At 42.1% G+C, this 17,914-nt stretch overlaps 1 protein-coding gene across 7 annotated transcripts in view; it reads right to left on the bottom strand.

The window, feature by feature from the left end:
* BCL2L14 (BCL2 like 14) overlaps window positions 1-10,824 on the bottom strand; it is a 34,991-nt gene extending 24,167 nt beyond the window's left edge. For 2 of the 7 annotated variants that reach the window (XM_039239927.1, XM_039239928.1), the window contains exons 1-2: window positions 10,661-10,823; window positions 8,741-8,799 (exon numbers count right to left, since the gene is read on the bottom strand). In XM_039239927.1, coding sequence (XP_039095858.1) covers window positions 8,741-8,772 — 32 coding nt within the window. In that variant the 5' untranslated portion in view covers window positions 8,773-8,799; window positions 10,661-10,823. Of the gene's footprint in view, window positions 1-4,936; window positions 5,116-8,645; window positions 8,669-8,735; window positions 8,800-10,660 lie in introns of those variants that run through there. The other 5 variants (XM_039239930.1, XM_039239934.1, XM_039239931.1 and 2 more) reach the window with 5 other exon arrangements.
* Between the last annotated feature and the right edge of the window lie 7,090 nt (window positions 10,825-17,914).

Raw genomic sequence — 17,914 nt, 5'->3', positions numbered from 1 at the left:
TCTTAGGGGAAAAGCTTTCAGTTTCCGCCACTGAGTATGATGCTAGCTGTGGGGTTGTCATATTTGGCCTTTATTATGTTGAGGTATGTTCCTTATATACCCGATTTGCTGAGAGTTTTCATCATGAAAGAAATTGGATTTTGTCCAATGTTTTCTCTTCATCTATTGAGATGATACATGATTTTTATCTTTCCTTTCGTTATGTGGTATATCACATTGATTGGATACCATTCTGGCATCCCTGGAATAAATCCTACTTGGTGATAGTGAATTGATTCTTTTAAGGCATTGTTGAATTTAATGCATTGTTGAATTTGCCAACATTTTTAAAGGGTTTTTGCGTCTATGTTCATCAGGAATAGTGGCCTTTAATTATCTTTTCTTGTAGGGTTCTTGTCTGGTTTTGGTGTTAGGGTAATGTTGGTATTATAAAATGAGTTTGGAAGTGTTTCCTTGTCTTCTGTTTTTCTGGGAGACTGAGAAGGATAGGTATTAATTCATCTTTAAGTGTTTAGTACAATTTACCAAGGAAGCCATCTTCATTATATTTGCTGGGAGGTTTTTTTTTTTTTTTAATGTTTATTTTTGAGAGGGGGGGAGGAACAGAGAGAGAGGGACACACAGAATCTGAAGCAGGCTCCAGGCTCTGAGCTGTCAGTAAAGAGCCCGGGGCTGGGCTGGAATTCATGAACCACGAGATCATGACCTGAGCCTGAGCTGAAGTCAGACACTTAACTGATTGAGCCACCCAGGCGCCCTTGCTGGGAGGTTTTTGAGTACAGATTCAATCTCTTTACTAAAGGTTATTGGTTGTCTTCCAAACCTTTGTGATTACCCATGCTTTTTTCTTCGTGGCTCCCAGGACTTGACGGTATGCCAAAACCTGTCAGCGTCTCAAAGGGGAAAATCATAGTTTGCATCTGGATACAGGCTGACTGGGGGCCAGACCCTGTGGCAGCAGCTGGGAAAGTATATAGTAGGGCTCTTCTGGTAGAAACTGGGAGATGGGCTCTTTTGCCCACTTCCCTCCCTCCGTACCGGACCTAGGTGTGTATCTGTGAAGGTGGATGCTCTTGAACCCATTAAGAAGCGCTTCATTGTTTGCTACAGTCCTGTGGGATTTGTGAATGCAAGCCCTGTTTGCCTTCAGAACCAGGTGATCTGGGGGGGCCTGTCCTTTGGCTGGCATCTGTAAAAGCTGGGGTACCAGCCATGTGTACAATTCCTTCCAGGGAGGGAGATACCGGTGATCAGGAGTGGGCTAGAGGGAGGAGGCAGAGGCAAGCTGTGTCAGCTATCAGAGCTGGGTGATTTGGCGTCCCATCCCTCAGGCGGCACCCTTAAAGGTTGGGGCACTACATGTGTTGACAAGATCCTTCCGAGGAGATACCAGCATCTCGGTTTTATCATTGGAGCCGGTAGGAGGGAGAAAGCTGGGGAAGTGCCCACCAGCTCTTTCAGGCTCCGGGAAGGCTTGCAGTTAACACTTAAGTTTGTGCTAATTAGAAGCAAGACCCTGGGGCAGCAGATAGGGAAGTGTGCGCTCAAAAGCTTCTACTGGGTAAGACTCACAGATGAGAATTTGTGCCTCTTCCCTCTGCTCTGAGCCCCGGGGGATAGCCTCAGCGAGTGCTTGCACGTCTGTTAACAACTGCTTCTTTGTTTGCTGTAGTTGTATAGATGTACTGTTTTCTGTTGAGATGCTATGCAAGCACCAAGTTCTAGCCACCCTTTTGAGTCACTCATCACTGAGTTTCTCCCATGTGTATGTAAGCTGTACCTGTTAGCAAACTTCGATTTGTTTTTCTGTTGTTAATCTGCCTTTGTCTAATTTACAGGGTCATATGTGAAGTACCTAAGAGGCCAAGGAAAGAGATTTTTCCCCTCCTCGACACCTGCAAGGTGAACCTGTAGGTGGTGGTTAGAATGTCTGAGTGAAGACAAAATAAAAGATTTGAAGTGCTGGTTTGGGGGTCTTGCTATGACCGGAGAGAAGATGGATGATGCTTCTGGTACAGAGACCACACTGGCACAGAAGCAGAGGCTAGTTGTGACAGCAGACTTACACTACCTTGACTTTGGCTCCACACTCCTCATAAACAAGGAGAACCTCATACTTGACGCTAATGTCATCTCTCCAGTCAAAGGAGCCAATGGTGATAACTTTTGCTTACACTTGAATCTTGCACTTGGCAGACAGGAACTGGTTCCTCTACTAGAAGCAATGGGAACCTTGGGCGAAAGACTTAATGTTGACCTTAGTGTAGAATTTGTGATCCTGAAGATAGAATTCTGGCCTCGCTGAGCATTGCCTTGTAGACTAAAGATAGGCGGGCTTTCATGGTCACAGGCTCCCACAGGTGTAAGGATGACATCTGTAATTCACTGAGACTTTATGAGTGATTAACTCAGCTATGGAATATGTACTTCTTGTTATGCCCATGTTACAGTTGAGGACTTTGAGGCACAGGGAAGCTGAGTAAAAGTGCCTAGTGTAACACAACCGCGTGTGGCCATGTTGGGGTCTGAGGGACCCTAGACCACCAGGCTTCAGAGGTCAGGAACCTAACCACTGAAACCGACTGGCTGCTTAATATTCATTGTGTGGCTCTATCCCTGACCATTGATGCTTTTCAATCATCTTTTTGATTTTCTGGATGCACTTTTACTGCTGTTGGGTTTGGTATATGGAACAACGAGACGACAGGTGGAGGCAAAACCATGAGGATCTGGAGGGGACAGAAAGACATTATTGGATATCCATTCAATGGAATGCTGGCACCTTTGGACATTACTTGATTTTACAGATGTGTACACCTTTGCTTGCTTCTGATGGGGTTATTTTACAGCTCTGTAGAGACAAAGGCTGACTTACAGGAGACTGGTGGTAATGCAAAGTGCTCCTTCCATTAAAATGCAGATGGACTCCTGTGGAATGGGGTTGCTGATTGTCCCGTGGATATTGACCTGTTTTTCCAGTTTGCCTCTATTTGTCAATTTATTCCAGCATTTCTTTATTTGTTTTTAATGTTTATTTTTGAGAAAGAGACAGAACATGAGTGGGGGAAGAGCAAAGAGAGGGAGACACAGAATCCGAAGCAGGTTCCAGGCTTTGAGCTGTCAGCACAGAGCCTGCCCGATGCTGGGCTTGAACCCACGAACCGTGAGATCAGGACATAAGCCAAAGTCGGACGTTTAACTGACTGAGCCACCCAGGCCTCCCCGTTCCAGCATTTCTTAACTGACTATAGATGTGTGGCATTTTGAGTTCTCCTTTGAACTAGTTGTCATATTATACCAGTCCCACCACCCATTCATGAGGTAAATAAAATATTTGACACATTCTTTTGTATTGGTAGGAGTTGACCCACATAAGATTCTCTTTGACCACATTCTAGCCAGGCTCCTTTGAGCCCTTGTTTGACTAGGCCTCAACCTTGGCCTATAAAGACTTGAGTGGAATACTAACATAATCTCCAACAGCACATGGTAGCATCCTTATAATGACCTTAAGCTCGGCTCCCTTGAAGTGGCTGCCCCAGAAAACTCAAGGATCACAAGAGAACTGAGTTTGTTCGAGACAACATCCGAGCCCTGGGCCCCTGTCTGCCAGTGTCTGTTGGAGGATAGGAACCTGACAAACCCAGATAGTTTCACATGGGCCAGCTCTCCTTTCTTGTCATTTTCACTCTGTTCTGCTTACTGGCTCTCTCCTCCCTCAGTCCCCATTTAAAGTACCCACTCATCCCTGGGCGAATCGAAGCTTAGTTCAGTTCACATGAACTCTTTTCCCTATAGCAATAGTATATTGCTGTTTAAAACTCCTTACCACTTTACCGAGGGCCCAGCTTTGTTTATTTTACCTTTGAAAAAAATTATCTCCTAACGGTTAAATCACTTAATTCTCTGCACCTCATGTTCCCTTCAGATTCTTCTTTAATTGTCTAATTGCTTGAGAGGCATTGGGATAGAGATCTTGAGGTTCTGGTATTGGTTGTTTTTAATGGATTAGTTAATAACTCATGTACAAATAATATAGTATAATAAGGGCTCAGGCTGTAGAGGCAGACAGTTTGGAGCTGTATCCCGATTCTGCCTCTTACTGGCTAAGAAGTAGAAGGGAAGACATTTGATTTTGAGGTCAAAAGGAAGTTCTTGCATGAGCTCTCACTTAAAAAAAAATTTTTTTTAATGTTTATTTTTGAAAGAGAGACAGAGTGCAAGTGGGGGAGGGACAGAGAGTGAGAGAAAGACACAGACTCTGAAAGCTCCAGGCTCCGAGTCGTTAGCACAGAGCCTGACACAGGGCTCGAACTCATGAAGCGTGAGATCACAACCTGAGCCAAAGTTGGATACTTAACTGACTGAACCACACAGGTGCCCTATGTATAGGGGAGCCTGCATGACTCAGTCAGTTAAGCTAAAATTTCAGCTCAGGTCATGATCTCACAGATCAAGTTTGAACCCCGCATCAGGCTCTGTGCTGACAGGGCAGAGCCTGCTCGGGGATCCTCTGTCTCTCTCTCTCTCTCTCTAAAAATAAACTGATGTTAAAAACAAAAGATGAACACATTTAAAAGGTGTGCAAAAGAGGTGTTAAAAAAGTTATTCTATAACTTGTTAAAATGATAAGGTAGATGATATTCAGGATGAGGTGTAGGGGCTGCAGTGAGGTTTTGCAGTAGCGGGGAGGGACGTGGGGCTTAGCTCTTAATTTAACCACAAGGCAAAGTAGATGGGGCCAGTGGATAGAAAATTGCCAAGAAGAAGAATCAGGAATAAGGGGGAATCTGACTAATCTGACCTGAAAGGCGTCTTGCTGGAGGCAGGCCGGGGCGGCCAGACATTCCCTGGGGGGTGGCTGGCAAGGAAGAATCTGGTCAGAGAGATCAAGGGTGATCTGCTATCCAGGGAGGGAGATTGTGGCTAAACTCACCTGAAAGCATTCCTGCTCAAGCTGGGCTCTGGGAGAGAATGCCCAAGGATGGGGCCCTCAGTGGGCTCAGAGGAGCCTGGCTGAAGTTCAGGCAAGAAGAGAGTCTCTGTCCTTGGCTAGGACAGACAGCAAATACAAAAGAGGGGAACGGGAACGGGCCCGGAGTGAGCATCCATCTCTGCTGAAGTTCTTGAAAATATTAACGACAAAAGAAAGGATTTTTTTTTTTTTTTTTACAAATAGTTTATAAAAGAAAGGATTTTTTTTTTTTTTTTTAAGATTCACTTACAACAACAGAAAGCCGAAAGAAGACTGAACCACTCTGGTTCAGTTGGACTTCTCTCTTGTCTTACCAAGGAAAAGAATCTCAGTTGGCAATGTCTGAGAAAAATTGAAGCTTTCAGTCAAGAGGAGATGGTGGAGGTGTGTCGACCAGGGCGGGGAGACGCGGGGCCAGTGTCGAGTGGCACCTGATGACTGGAGATGACTTGTGTAGTTTTCCGGGAGCCGGCGTGCCCCCTGAAAGCTCACCTCTGGTGATTCCCTGCAACACCCTAGACCTCATTACTAAAAGGAGGATTTACGAACTGTTAGAATGGGGGCTTCCTTCCGTGTGTTCCCTGAGAGTCCTTCAGGGCAAACTCATCCCATCTCCCAGGGGTCAGGGGGTGTCTTTGATCAAGTGCACATTTGCTCCAGCAAGGTTTTTGACAAAGATGTTCATGAGACATGTGCAAACAAGTTGGAGAATTGCAGTCTAGGTGACACTGTAATTGCAACACTTTGGGGGTATATTTATACTCATTTATACTCAACATGTGTGCTGAGGGAATGAACAGCCTGACCGCTCTGGATTGTTTTCCTTTTTTTTTTTTTTTTTTGTATTAAAGTTGACTTATTTATTTTTGAGAGAGATACACAGTGAGCGGGGGGAAGGGCAGAGAGAGGGAGACAGAGTCTCAAGGAGGTTCCACACTGTCAGCACAGAGTCCCACATAGGGCTCTAACCCAGGAACCACGAGAACATGACCTCAGCCAGAATCAAGAGTCAGACGCTCAACCTCCTGAGCCACCGATGTGCCCGTGATGGTTTTCTTTTTCATCTCCTTTTTTCCCTAAGTGTCTGAGCTTGGGCAAATCACTAAACTTCTCTGGCCTTTCAACATTATGTAAAAAATGCCTCAATCAATGTATGACTACATGAATAATTGGTTCCTATATGCCTGGAATGATATAATTTACCTCTGAGTTCTGTCCTTGATTCTGTTTGACCTTTTTTTTTTGTGATTGACTTAGATAATGGCAAGTTTCTAGATGATGCAAAGAGGCAGGAAAGTGTATCAATCAGTTCTGACCCCCGAATCAGACGATCCTGGGGATGAACCTTGGGTCTGTCACTTCCTGATTGGATGTTGAGCAAGTTTCTTAACTTCACTAGCCTTGACTTTCTGCTCCCTTAAATGAGCATAATTGTAGCAGCAACAATCACAAAAGACTTCAGGTAACGACGAAACTGCTAGAGAAGATACTATGTGCAACATATTTAGTTAATGAGTCCTCCACTAACCATTAGCTGCTCATGTTGTATTATTACTAAGCTGGGAATGAGAACATTGGATAACATATCGTGTCTCAAAATTATTGTAGGGTGAAACTAGGAGCTACAGCCGAGCATCTAAAGGGCTTAACGAACAGCCTGGTGTTTGGGATTCACTAATCAACTGCATGGGAACAGAATGGGAATGACCTGGTTTAAGAGCAGTTATTGTCAAAAGCATTTTAGGGGCTTTTGAAAAAAATGTTTTATTTCTTTCTGAGAGAGAGAGACAGTGTGAGCAGGGGAGGGTCAGAGAGAGAGGGAGACAGAATCTGAAACAGGCTCCAGGCTCTGAGCTGGCTGTCAGCACAGAGCCGGACGCGGGGCTTGGACCCGCTAACTGGGACATCATGACCTGAGCCGAAGTCAGACGCTTAACCGACAGAGCCACCCAGGCGCCCCACATTTTAGGGGCTTTAGGTAACTTCCAGCTCAGTGTGAATCATTGATGTGGCATGGCGTCTGATGTTGCCTCAGGCTGGGTTAATGGGAATGCAAAAGAAGCTACAGTGTGGCGGTACTGTCACCCTAGTGAGGTAGAGCATGCCTACAGAGCTGTGCTCAGTTCTGCCCTTGTGTTTTTAAAAAATGTTTATTTATTTATTGAGAGAGAGAGAGAGAGAGAGAGAGCGTGAGTGGGGGCAGGGCAGAGAGAGGCAGAGGGAGAATCCTAAACAGGCTCCACGTTGCCTACACAGAGCCCAATGCGGGGGCTCCATCCCATGAACTGGGAGATCTTTACCTGAGCCAAAATCAAGAGTTGGCCGCTCGTCGGACTGAGTCACCCAGGAGCCCTGGCCTTGTGTTTTTTATTGAAGAAGTAAAGTAGAAAGCAGACTATCTGAGTTCAAATCTTTGCTCAATGAACTCGGGCAAGTTATTTAATCTCTCGGTGCCTCTGTTTACTCATCTGTAAAATGAGAATAATAAAACGTGTACTTATCTCACAGGGCTGTTGTGCAGAATCGAAGTAAATACGTAATGCTTCCAAAGGTGTCTGGCTCATAGTAACTGCTATTCTAAGAAGGACACCATCTAAGGACATTGTCAGTGTCCCAAAATGACACAGTCAGAATGGTGAGGGGGTGCTGTATCAGTGTGACAGGCAGAATAGTGAATAAATTATCTTCCCCTTGTCCCCTCACCGCCTGTCCCAAACACATACGCCACTCCCTTGATAGGCCAGGGCTTCACAGGTTTGGACTCTTGCCTCAATCGGAATGCTCAAACTCACACCCTGCTGGGTTTCTAGCACTAGACGTTAGAGATCATTTAGTTTAGGGCCTTTGTTTTATTTTATTTTTATTATTTTTAATTTTTTAATGTTTATTTATTTTTATTATAGTTTATTGTCAAATTGATTTCCATATAACACCCAGTGCTCATCCCAACAAGTGCCCTCCTCCATGCCCATCACCCCCCTTCCCCTCCCCCCATCCCTATCAGCCCTCAGTTTGTTCTCAGTATTCAAGAGTCTCTCATGGTTTGCCTCCCTCCCTCTCCCCAACTATTTTCCCCCTTCCCCTCCCCCATGGTCCTCTGTTAAGTTTCTCTTGTTCCACATATGAGTGAAAACATATGGTATCTGCCTTTCTCTGACTTATTTCACTCAGCCTAACACCCTCAAGTTCCATTCACACTGCTACACATGGCCAGATTTCATTCTTTCTCATTGCCATGTAGTATTCCATCGTATAGATAAACCATATCTTCTTGATCCATTTGTCCGTTGATGGACACTTAGGCTCTTTCCATGATTTAGCTATTGTTGAGAGTGCTGCTATGAACATTGGGGTACATGTGCTCCTATGCATCAGCACCCCTGTATCCCTCAGGTAAATTCCTAGTAGTGCTATTTCTGGGTCATAGGGGAGTTCTATTGTTAATTTTTTGAGGAACCTCCACCCTGTTTTCCAGAGGGGCTGCACCAGTTTACATTCCCACCAACAGTGTAAGAGCGTGTAAGGCCTTCATTTTAAATATGTTCAAGGTCAAGTAGGAAGCTGAGAACCAAGGTCCTCAAGCCCATGTCCTCTGCTTGTTTCACTCCCCACCTGCCTCCTTCCCTGCATCTGCTTGTCAAAGGCTTTCAAGCCCCAGCTCAACTCCCACCTCTTCTTAGAAGTCTTTTCAGATCCCCAAGGTGAACTGGTCTATGCTTTCCCCATAGCTACACCACAGCAAGTTCTGAACATTTTTTACAGTACTTATCAGTCTTCTTGGTATTAGAGTTCACCATCCCCGCTTCTGTCTTCACCTTGTTTGCCTAAAGAACAAAGAGACAATTTATTCAACTTTGCACGTGCACTGGGGTCTGCTTACATGAAGGCCATCAGGAAATGCTCATTGCCTTGGTTTTTAAGGTTGTGTAATGTGGACCATTTATCCTAGAAGAGAGAGGACTTAGCAGAATGGAACTGGGTGTCTTGGGGAGGAATGATTAGATTTAGCTTCTTAGTTCAGGAGAACAGAAAAAGGGCCAGGCACTAGAAGCCTCCAGGGGGTGGATCTGATCTATCTGGTTGGGGGGAATTCTTCATGTGATAAGTGTTTATTTATTTTTAATTTTTTTTTAAGTTTAAGTTTATTCACTTTGAAAGAGAGAGAGTGTGTGCATGCACTGGGGAGAGGTAGAGAGAGAGGGAGAGAGAGAATTCCAAGCAGGATCTACATTGTCAGTACAGAGCCCAATAGGGGCGTCGATCTCATGAAATGGGAGATCATGACCTGAGCTGAAATCAAGAGTCGATCGCTTAGCCAACTGAGCCACCCAGGCACCCCATGACCGTCGTTTAATAAGAAGATGGGTGTCTCATGAGAAGTGAGATTCTATCAGTGAAGTTGTTCAAGGAAAGGTGTCATCAGGATTGGGGATGCGGAAGACGGGAATATAGGATACATTCCTGAGATTCCCTGTTAGCCAGCGGCATTTCAACATCCTGAAAGATCTTGGTGCCACGTTAGGGTCCAGGTGTAGTTCCAGACACAGCAGATGTGAGGGGTGCCTGGTGCACTAACAGGTTTGAGACCAAGTCCAGCAGACCTGAGTCCGGGCACAGCTGGGTCTCGGCTTGGCTCTCACCAGTCCAGAGTGCAGAAGAGACGGTACCTCCATAAAAAGCCGGCCCCTCTCCCCACTGCCTGTGTTTCTTGCAATATTCCCCCCTCTCACCGTTTCTTGTTCTGCTCATCGCCATCCTGTGCACCTAGAACGTCAGCTTCATGCTGAACTTTACTGCAGTGAAAAGTCCCAAGTGTCTCACAGTTGTGTGCTGAAACCTCTGAGCTTAGCTTCTGGGTTATAGTGATACTCAAACCTTTTTGAGCACTTCCACATAAAGGCCCTGAATCTATCTCTTCTAGGCTCTTAAGCTTGGAGCTATAGTTTTTCTATTTCTTCTGGCCGTTCTGTTTCACTTTCAAATTCCGGTCTAGCTATTCCTTTCCTGTTTGGGTCCCAGGCAGACTTCTACAAGCTACTGGCCACAACCTTTCTGTTTTCATGTACTTCTCTGCATCAAGTAGGTACCCCTCTCGTATCGCTCTCAGGCTCCTGTCTAAGACTTCTCCCCAGCCATGGCATACCCAAGAATTGACCATGGTCTCCCATTGACCCGTCTCCCCCAAGGCCTACCTAGTTTTCTTTACAACACAGTTCTGCTTCCTACCCTTGGCCCTGAGTCTCTCTGCCATCTGGCCTCATTCATAAGGTTCTTGCTCAAAGAGTTCAGGTCAGCAGAATAGCTACCATTCGTCAGGCTGGTACATTTGCGATCTCCAAAGTCTCTGCCTTCATAACATTCACTTCTAGGTAATATCAAACTTAAGAGTGGGTTCTATTTCCAAAGTTTATTTGTTTTTTTTTATTTTTAAAATTTTACTTATCTATTTATTTAGGGAATGTGAATGAGGGAGGGGCAGAGGGAGAGAAAGAGAGAGAGAGAGAGAGAGAGAGAGAGAGAGAATCCTAAGCAGGCTCCATGCTCAGCTCGTAGCTGGATGTGGGGCTTTATCTGTTGACCCTGAGATCATGACTTGAGCTGAAATCAAGAGTCAGATGCTCAACCGACTGAGCCACCCAGGCACCCCTCAAAAGTTCATGGGTAAGGGACTTGTTTATAACTTACCTTTTTTCCTTGCCGTAATGTTCTTCATGGTGATTAGTTTTGCCAGGCCAGTCCCAGAGAACCCATCTAACCTGCAGGCTTAGGCTGAACCACCGGGGCCATAGAATGATTAGGGGTGATAATAGTTGTACAGAATCCAATCACGGAGTAGAACAGTGTTTCTATGGGGAAGTATTTTCAGAGTTCTAACAAGGAATGCTGGGATTCCTTTAACTGCCGACAGTTTGCTCCCACATTAAAAGACAATAAAGCCACTACAACTTAGTGAGGGATTACCATGCACCAGGCAGGGTAAACTCATTATGTGAGCTAAATTGTTTCATCCTCACGTCAACACCGATGGAGAGTGGTGTTGGTGCTATTAATCCACTTTTGCAGATGAGGGAGTGGAGGCCAAAAGAACTGATCTCAGTGACTTTGGACAGGGATTCTGATAAAGTCAAGTCTGGTGAGTGCTAGGAAAGCCACAGGGATTCCAGAGGACGGAAGGAGTGGGAAGAGAATCAGATGGGGCGGCAGACGAAGTAAAGATTGAGTCAGGGCCAGGGAAGGTGGAGGCCAGTGGCTGTGGACATGCCCAGGCAGATTGGCTCAGTGTAGGATGGTTATAGACAACATGTATTCTCTTCCGCTATGACACGTTCATTATCAAAGAGACCCTCAGACCCTGTTGTGAAGTCCTGGAAACAACAGAGAATAGTCACAGTCTGCCGATGAGAAGGAAGAAATAGGTAGTTTCAGTCCCCGAGGTGATCCCAGATGATGTGGGGGAGCCCTTCATGGCCGCAGCTGTTCGTGGCTCCCTATACCCGTGTCCCTATGTCTTTGTGGTGCCCTCCCTTCACGACTAGGATGATCTGCCCTGATTCTGGGCTACATTGTGTAACTTGCTTCAGCCCTTACAATGTAAAAGTCAAGACTGAAGCCCAGGCTTGAGGGACTTTTGTCCATTAGAGTTTGCTTTCTTGTGCACTGTGCAGTAGCCATGACAACATGTCCAGGCTCGCCTGGTGAGGATGACAGATACGTGGAATGGAGTCCCAGCTGACACAGAGGAACCCCACCTTGATCAGCCAAGATCAGCCCCCACACATGAATAAGGCCAGCCAAGATCAACAGAGCCACCTGGTGTATATTAGCTGAACCTTGCAGACGTCTGAAAAAATAAATTTTTCTTTTAACTTAAAAAATTAAACTTTTCATTTTGAGATAAATGTAGATTTACACGCACTCGTAAGAAATAGTAAAGATCCCATAAAAAAAAAAAAAAGAAGATCCCATGCACCCTCCGTCCAGTTTTCCTCAATGGTAACATCATGCAAAACTACAGTACAGTATCATTACCAGGATATTGACATTGGTAGAGTCAAGATACAAAATACTTTCATCACCATAAGGATCCCTCATGTTGCCATTTATAGCCACATCCCCTTCCCTCTTGCTACTACCCTCTCCGTAACCCCTGGAAACACTAATCTACCTCTGTTTCTATCATTTTGTCAATGTCGAGAATGTTATATGAACGAAATCATATAGGATGTAACCATTTGGAATTGGCTTTTTATTCCCTCACTCTGAATATTCACTGGAGATTTACCTATGTTATCACATCTGTCAATAGTTTATTACCTTCTATTGCTGAGTAGAGTGATCCAAGGTGTGGATGTACTACATTTTTTTAACCATTCATCTGTTGACGGACATCTGGATTGTTCCTAGTTTGAAGCTATTATGAATAAAGCTGCTACAAACATCGGTGTACTATTTTTGTGTAAATGTAAGTCTTCATGTCTCTGAAATAAATGCCCAGTGCTCAATTGCCCAAGGCTCAATTAAAAAGAAACCATTTTATGTTACCACCAGCAATGTATTAGTAATCCATTTTCTCTGCATCTTTGTTCAGGATTTGGTATTTATTGTCACCACTTTTTATGTTTGCCATACTGGGAGGTATGTAATGATTACTTACTGTGGTTTCAATGCGTATTTTGCTGATAAGGATGAGAGATACATGGAATGGGGTCCCAGCTGACACAGGGGAATCCAGCCTTGATCAGCTAAACCCCACACGCATAGTGAGGCCAGCCAAGATCAATAGAGTCACCTGGTCTATATTAGCTGAACCTTGCAGACTTCTGAAAAATAAGTGGCTAATAATGAAGAACATCTTTTCACGTGCTTACCTATTATCTGTATATCTGTTCTGGTGAAATGTCTCTTTGTGTGTTTTGTCTGTGTTCTCATTGAATTGTTTGCTTTTCTACCCTTGAATTTCGAAAGTTCTTGACACATTCTAGATACTCATCCTTGGTCAGGTATATGGTTTTCACATATTTCTCTCCCACTCTGTACCTTGTCTGGTTATCTTAACAAGGTCTTCCACAGAACAAATGTTTTAAATTTTGATGTAGTACAATGAATTAGTTTTACCTTTTATGGATCATGCGTTGGGTGTCAAGGCTAAGATCTCTGCCTAGTTCTAGATTCTGAATATTTTCTCCTATTTTTTCTAAATGTTTTATGGTTTTACATTTTACATTTGAGTTCATTTTTGTATAAGGGGTGAGATTTAGGTTGAGGTTCATTTTCTGGTCAAGGATGTACAATTGCTCCAGCACCATTTGCTGAAAAGGCTATCTTTTCTCCATTGAATTACTTTTGCATATTGTCAAAAATCAGTTTGGCATATTTGTGTGTACCTATTTTTGGTTTCTCCATTGTGTTCCATTGATCTATGGGTCTGTCACTCCACCGATACCATACAATCTTGATTACTATGGACTAATTCCTTCTACTTTTTTCTTCTTTTCTTTTTTCTTTTAGAAAGAGAGGGTGCAAGTGGAGGAGGGGGGCAGAGAGAGAGAATCTCAAGTAGACGGTCTCTACACTCAGCGTGCAGCCCAACACAGGGCTTGATCCCAGTGACCCAAGCCAAAATCAAGAGTTGGATGCTCAACCGACTGAACCGCCCAGGCACTTCTTTTTCTTCTTTTTCAAAATATTTTTTTAGCTATTCTAATTCCTTGCCTTTCCATTTAAGTTATAGAATAACTGCCTATATCTACAAAAAAAAATCTTGCTGGGATTTTGATAGGACCTGCATTGTATATGTAAATCAACTTGGGGAAGATTGACATCTATGGTGCATCTTTATCCATGTTCCATATTCCATTTATGTTTATCTATCTTTATCTAAATTATCTATATTATCCCTATATACTTATGTTCATCTGTCTTTGTCTACATATCTATATTTCATCTATATTAAATCTTCTAGTCCATGAACACACTATGTCTCTCTATTTAGGTTTTAAAAATGTTTTTCATCAGCATTGTATATATAGTTTTAAGCATAGAAGTCCTATTTATGTTTTGGTAGATTTACATCTAAGTTTTCATTATTTGGGGGGTGATTGATAAATGGTACTATATTTTCAGTTTTGGTGTCCACATGTCCACTGATAATATACAGACATAAAATTGGTTTTTGTATGTTTATGTTATATCTTGCAACTTTGCTGAACTTAATAATATGAGTTTTAAGAAATTTTTTCTTTTTGCTTTGTTTTCTTTTTTCTTATTGCACAGGCTAACACTTTTCAGCACCACATTGAATAAGAGTGATGAGAGTGAATATATTTGTATTATTCCTGATCTTGGGGTGGGGGAAGCATTCAGCCTTTCACCATTAAGTATAATGTTGCTGTAAGATTTTGGTAGATGCTCTTACCAAATTGAGAAATTTCCCTTCTATTCATATTTTTCAGAAAAATTTTTTACCATGATAGATGAAATTTGTCAAATGTCTTTTCTGCATCAATCGATGTGATCATGTAATTTTTCTTCTATAGCTTGTTAATATTACACTGATTAATTTTTGAATATTGAAACAGCCTTCCATCCCTGGAATAAACCCCATTTGGTCATGGTGTATAATTCTTTTTATGTGTTGTTGAATTCTATTTGATAATATATTTTTTAAGGATTTTGTATCTATAATCAAGAGGAATATTGGTCTGTAGTTTTCTGGCTTTCTGCCTTTGTCTGTTTTTAGGAAGTATTTCTTCCTCTTTTATATTCTGAAGAGATTGTGTAGAATTGGCATTAATTCTTTAAACATTAAGTAGAGTTGTCTAGTGAAACCATCTGGGCCTGGAGATTTCTTTCTTTCTTTCTTTTAAGTTTATTTATTTATTAGAGGGAGAGAGAGAATGGTGAAGGTGCAGAAAGAGAGAGAGAGAGATAGAACCCCATGCAGACTTCGAACCTATAAACTGGGCCAAAACCAAGAGTTAGACACCCATCCAAATGAACCACCCAGGCACCCCATGAGATTTCTTTCTTTTGAGTTTTAAAATTATGAATTGAATTTCCTTATAGGTTTATGGCTACTCACATAGCTTATTTCGTTTTGGGTGAGTTGTGGTAGAGTGTGTGTTGTGTGTGTGTGTGTGTGTGTGTGTGTGTGTGTGTGTAGCAATTGGTCTATTTCATCAAAGTTATCACATTTGTGTGTGTAGAATTCCCTTATTATCCTTTTGATGTCTACAGGGTCTATAGTGATATCTCCTATTTTATTCCCAATATTGGTAATTTGCATCTTCTCCCTCTTTTTCTTTGTTAGTCTTGTTAGAAGTTAGTCAATTTCATTGGTATTTTCAAAGAACCAATTCTTTTGATTTTCTCCATTGTTTTAAATTTCACTGATTTTTGCCCTTATCTTTATATTTCCTTTCTTCTGCTTGCTTTGAATATATTTTACTTTTTCTTTTTTTTTAAGTCCTTGAGGTGGGAGCTTAGATTATTGATTTGAGACTTTTCCTCTTTTCTAATGTAGGCATTTAGGCTATACATTTTTTTAGCACTGTTTTACTGTGCCTCTCCAATTTTAATATGTTACATTTTCATTTTTAACCAGTTAAATGTACTTTTTGATTTCTCTTGAGAGGTGTTTGATCCACAAATTATTTGGTAGTGTGTTGTTTAGTTTCCAAGTATTTAGATATTTTCCTAATATCTTTCTGTTATTAATTTTTTATCTTTGTTCCATTTTTTCAGTTTCTTTGAATTCGTTTAAATTTGTTTATGGTCCAATATATAGTGTATTTTGTATGTGTTCAATGAGCGTTTGAAAAGAATGTGCATTAGAATGTATAATCTGTTGTTGGGTCAGGTGTTCTATAAATGTCAATCGAGACCTACTGGCTAATGGTGTTGGAAAGTTCTTCTGCACCCTTGTTGATATTTACTTTAGTTGTTATATTAATTATTTAGAGATGTTGGAGTCTCCAACTACAGCTTTGGGTTTGTCTATTTCTATGAATTTTTCTCCACATATTTTGCATCTCTGTTGCTTCATACATACACAGAGTTGCTATGACTTCTTAGTGGATTAACTCTTTTATCATTGTAGAAAGTACCTTTCTGTCTCTGGTAATTTTCTTGGCTTTGAAGTCGACTTTATCTGATATTAATATAGCCACTCTTGCTTTCTTTTTATTAATGCCTGAGTGACATATATTTCCCCATCCTTTTACTTTCAATCTGCCTATGTGATTATTCAAAATAGATTTGTTGGAAAGGTCATAGTTTAAAATCCAATCTGCAATCTCTGTCTTTTAATTGATGTCTTTAAACCAGTTGTATTTAATGTAATTATTGATATGTTATGGATTAAGGTCTTTTGTTTTTTGTTTTCCATCTGTTCTCTGTTTCTTGTTTCTCTGCTTGCTTTTTTCTGCCTTCTTTTGGCTTAGTTGAACATTTTCCCATTTTGATTTCTCTGTGGTATTTTTTGCTTTTTGTTTTTTATTTTTTTAAAGTCTTTATTTATGAGAGAGAGAGTGAGCAGGGTAGAGTAAGAGAGAGAGAGAGAGACACAGAATCCGAAGCAGCCTCCAGGCTCCGAGCTGGCAGCACAGAGCCCGATGAGGGCTTAAACTCATAAGCTGTGAGATCGTGACCTGAGCCAAAGTTGGACACTCAACCCACTGAGGCACCCAGGGGCCCCTATCTGTGTGGTGTTTTTGAATGTATCTCTTTGTATGGCTTTTTTCATGGTTGCTGTAGGTGTTATACTATATATGCACAACTTATTAAAGTCAACTGGCATCATTCTATCAGTTTGGGTGAAGTATAGAAACCTTTCCTTCCTTCACATGTAGTTACCTTCCTTTTTTTTGTAATTGTCTTAAATATTTCCTCTACATACATTAAGAACTACATCAGTGTTACAAGTTTTGCTTCAACCATCAAACATAATTATGAAACCTCAAAAGGAGAAGGAAAGCCTATTGTATTTGTACATATTTTTGCTTACTCTCTTCTTTGCTTCATGGTGTTCCAAGTTTCCTTCTCTTATTTCCTTTCTGTTTGGAGAATATCCAACATTCTCTTAGGATAGTTTTACTGGTAACACATTTTCTTAGTTTTCCTTCACCCGAGAATATCTTGATTTCTCCTTAATTCCGGAAGGATATTGTTTCTGTATATAGATTTCTGGATTGACAGTTCTATTCTTCCACCAGTTGAAAAATATTTTGCCACCTCCTTTTGGCAACCATGGTTTCTGGTGAGAAATCTGCTATTTCAATTGTTTTGCCTCTGTTTTGCCCTGGCTGATTTCAAGATTTTCCCCTTATTTTCAGCTTTCAGAAGTTTGGCTATGATATGTCTTGGTGTGCATTTCTTTGAGTTTGTCTGGTTGATGGTTTGCTCAAATGTTTCTTGGCAAATTTGGCTTATGTGTCTTGGCAAATTTGTGAAACTTTCAGCCATTATTTCTGTGATAATACTGCATTTTATGACTGTATTCTTTCTTCTCTCCTTCTGGGACTCTGATGACCTGGGTATTAGATCCTTTGCTATTGTCCATGGGTCGTGGAGGTCTTACATACTCTCCACCACGGTGGACGTGGTTTTATCAACTGTGGGTGATGGTGAAAATCGTGACTCTCCACTGGGCCTCTTCTGATGACACCTCAGCAGGGAAAGGAGAGGCTCCTCTTACTTCCAGGTGGAGAGGGAAGTCCAGGCTCCTCCCATGTTCTGCGCCAGGGATTTGTTCAGTCTAAGGAGGTCCACCTTGTTCCCAAATGCCAGGCAGAGATCTGGAGAGACTGAGAGCACCGTTAAATGTGCGACATCACTGTTAAATGGGTCCTGAACAGGCCAATGAGTCCTTGCCTCCTGCTGCACCAATGACCTTGCTGGTGTCTTTTGTTTACACTCATAGCTCAGGTTATCATTCCTGTG

Source organism: Hyaena hyaena, unplaced genomic scaffold, assembly GCF_003009895.1.
Source record: "Hyaena hyaena isolate Hyena2069 unplaced genomic scaffold, ASM300989v1 scaffold_164, whole genome shotgun sequence".
Lineage (NCBI taxonomy): Eukaryota > Metazoa > Chordata > Mammalia > Carnivora > Hyaenidae > Hyaena > Hyaena hyaena.
The sequence above is the reverse complement of the archived record's forward strand: the minus strand, read 5'-3'. Positions and strand labels throughout refer to the sequence as shown.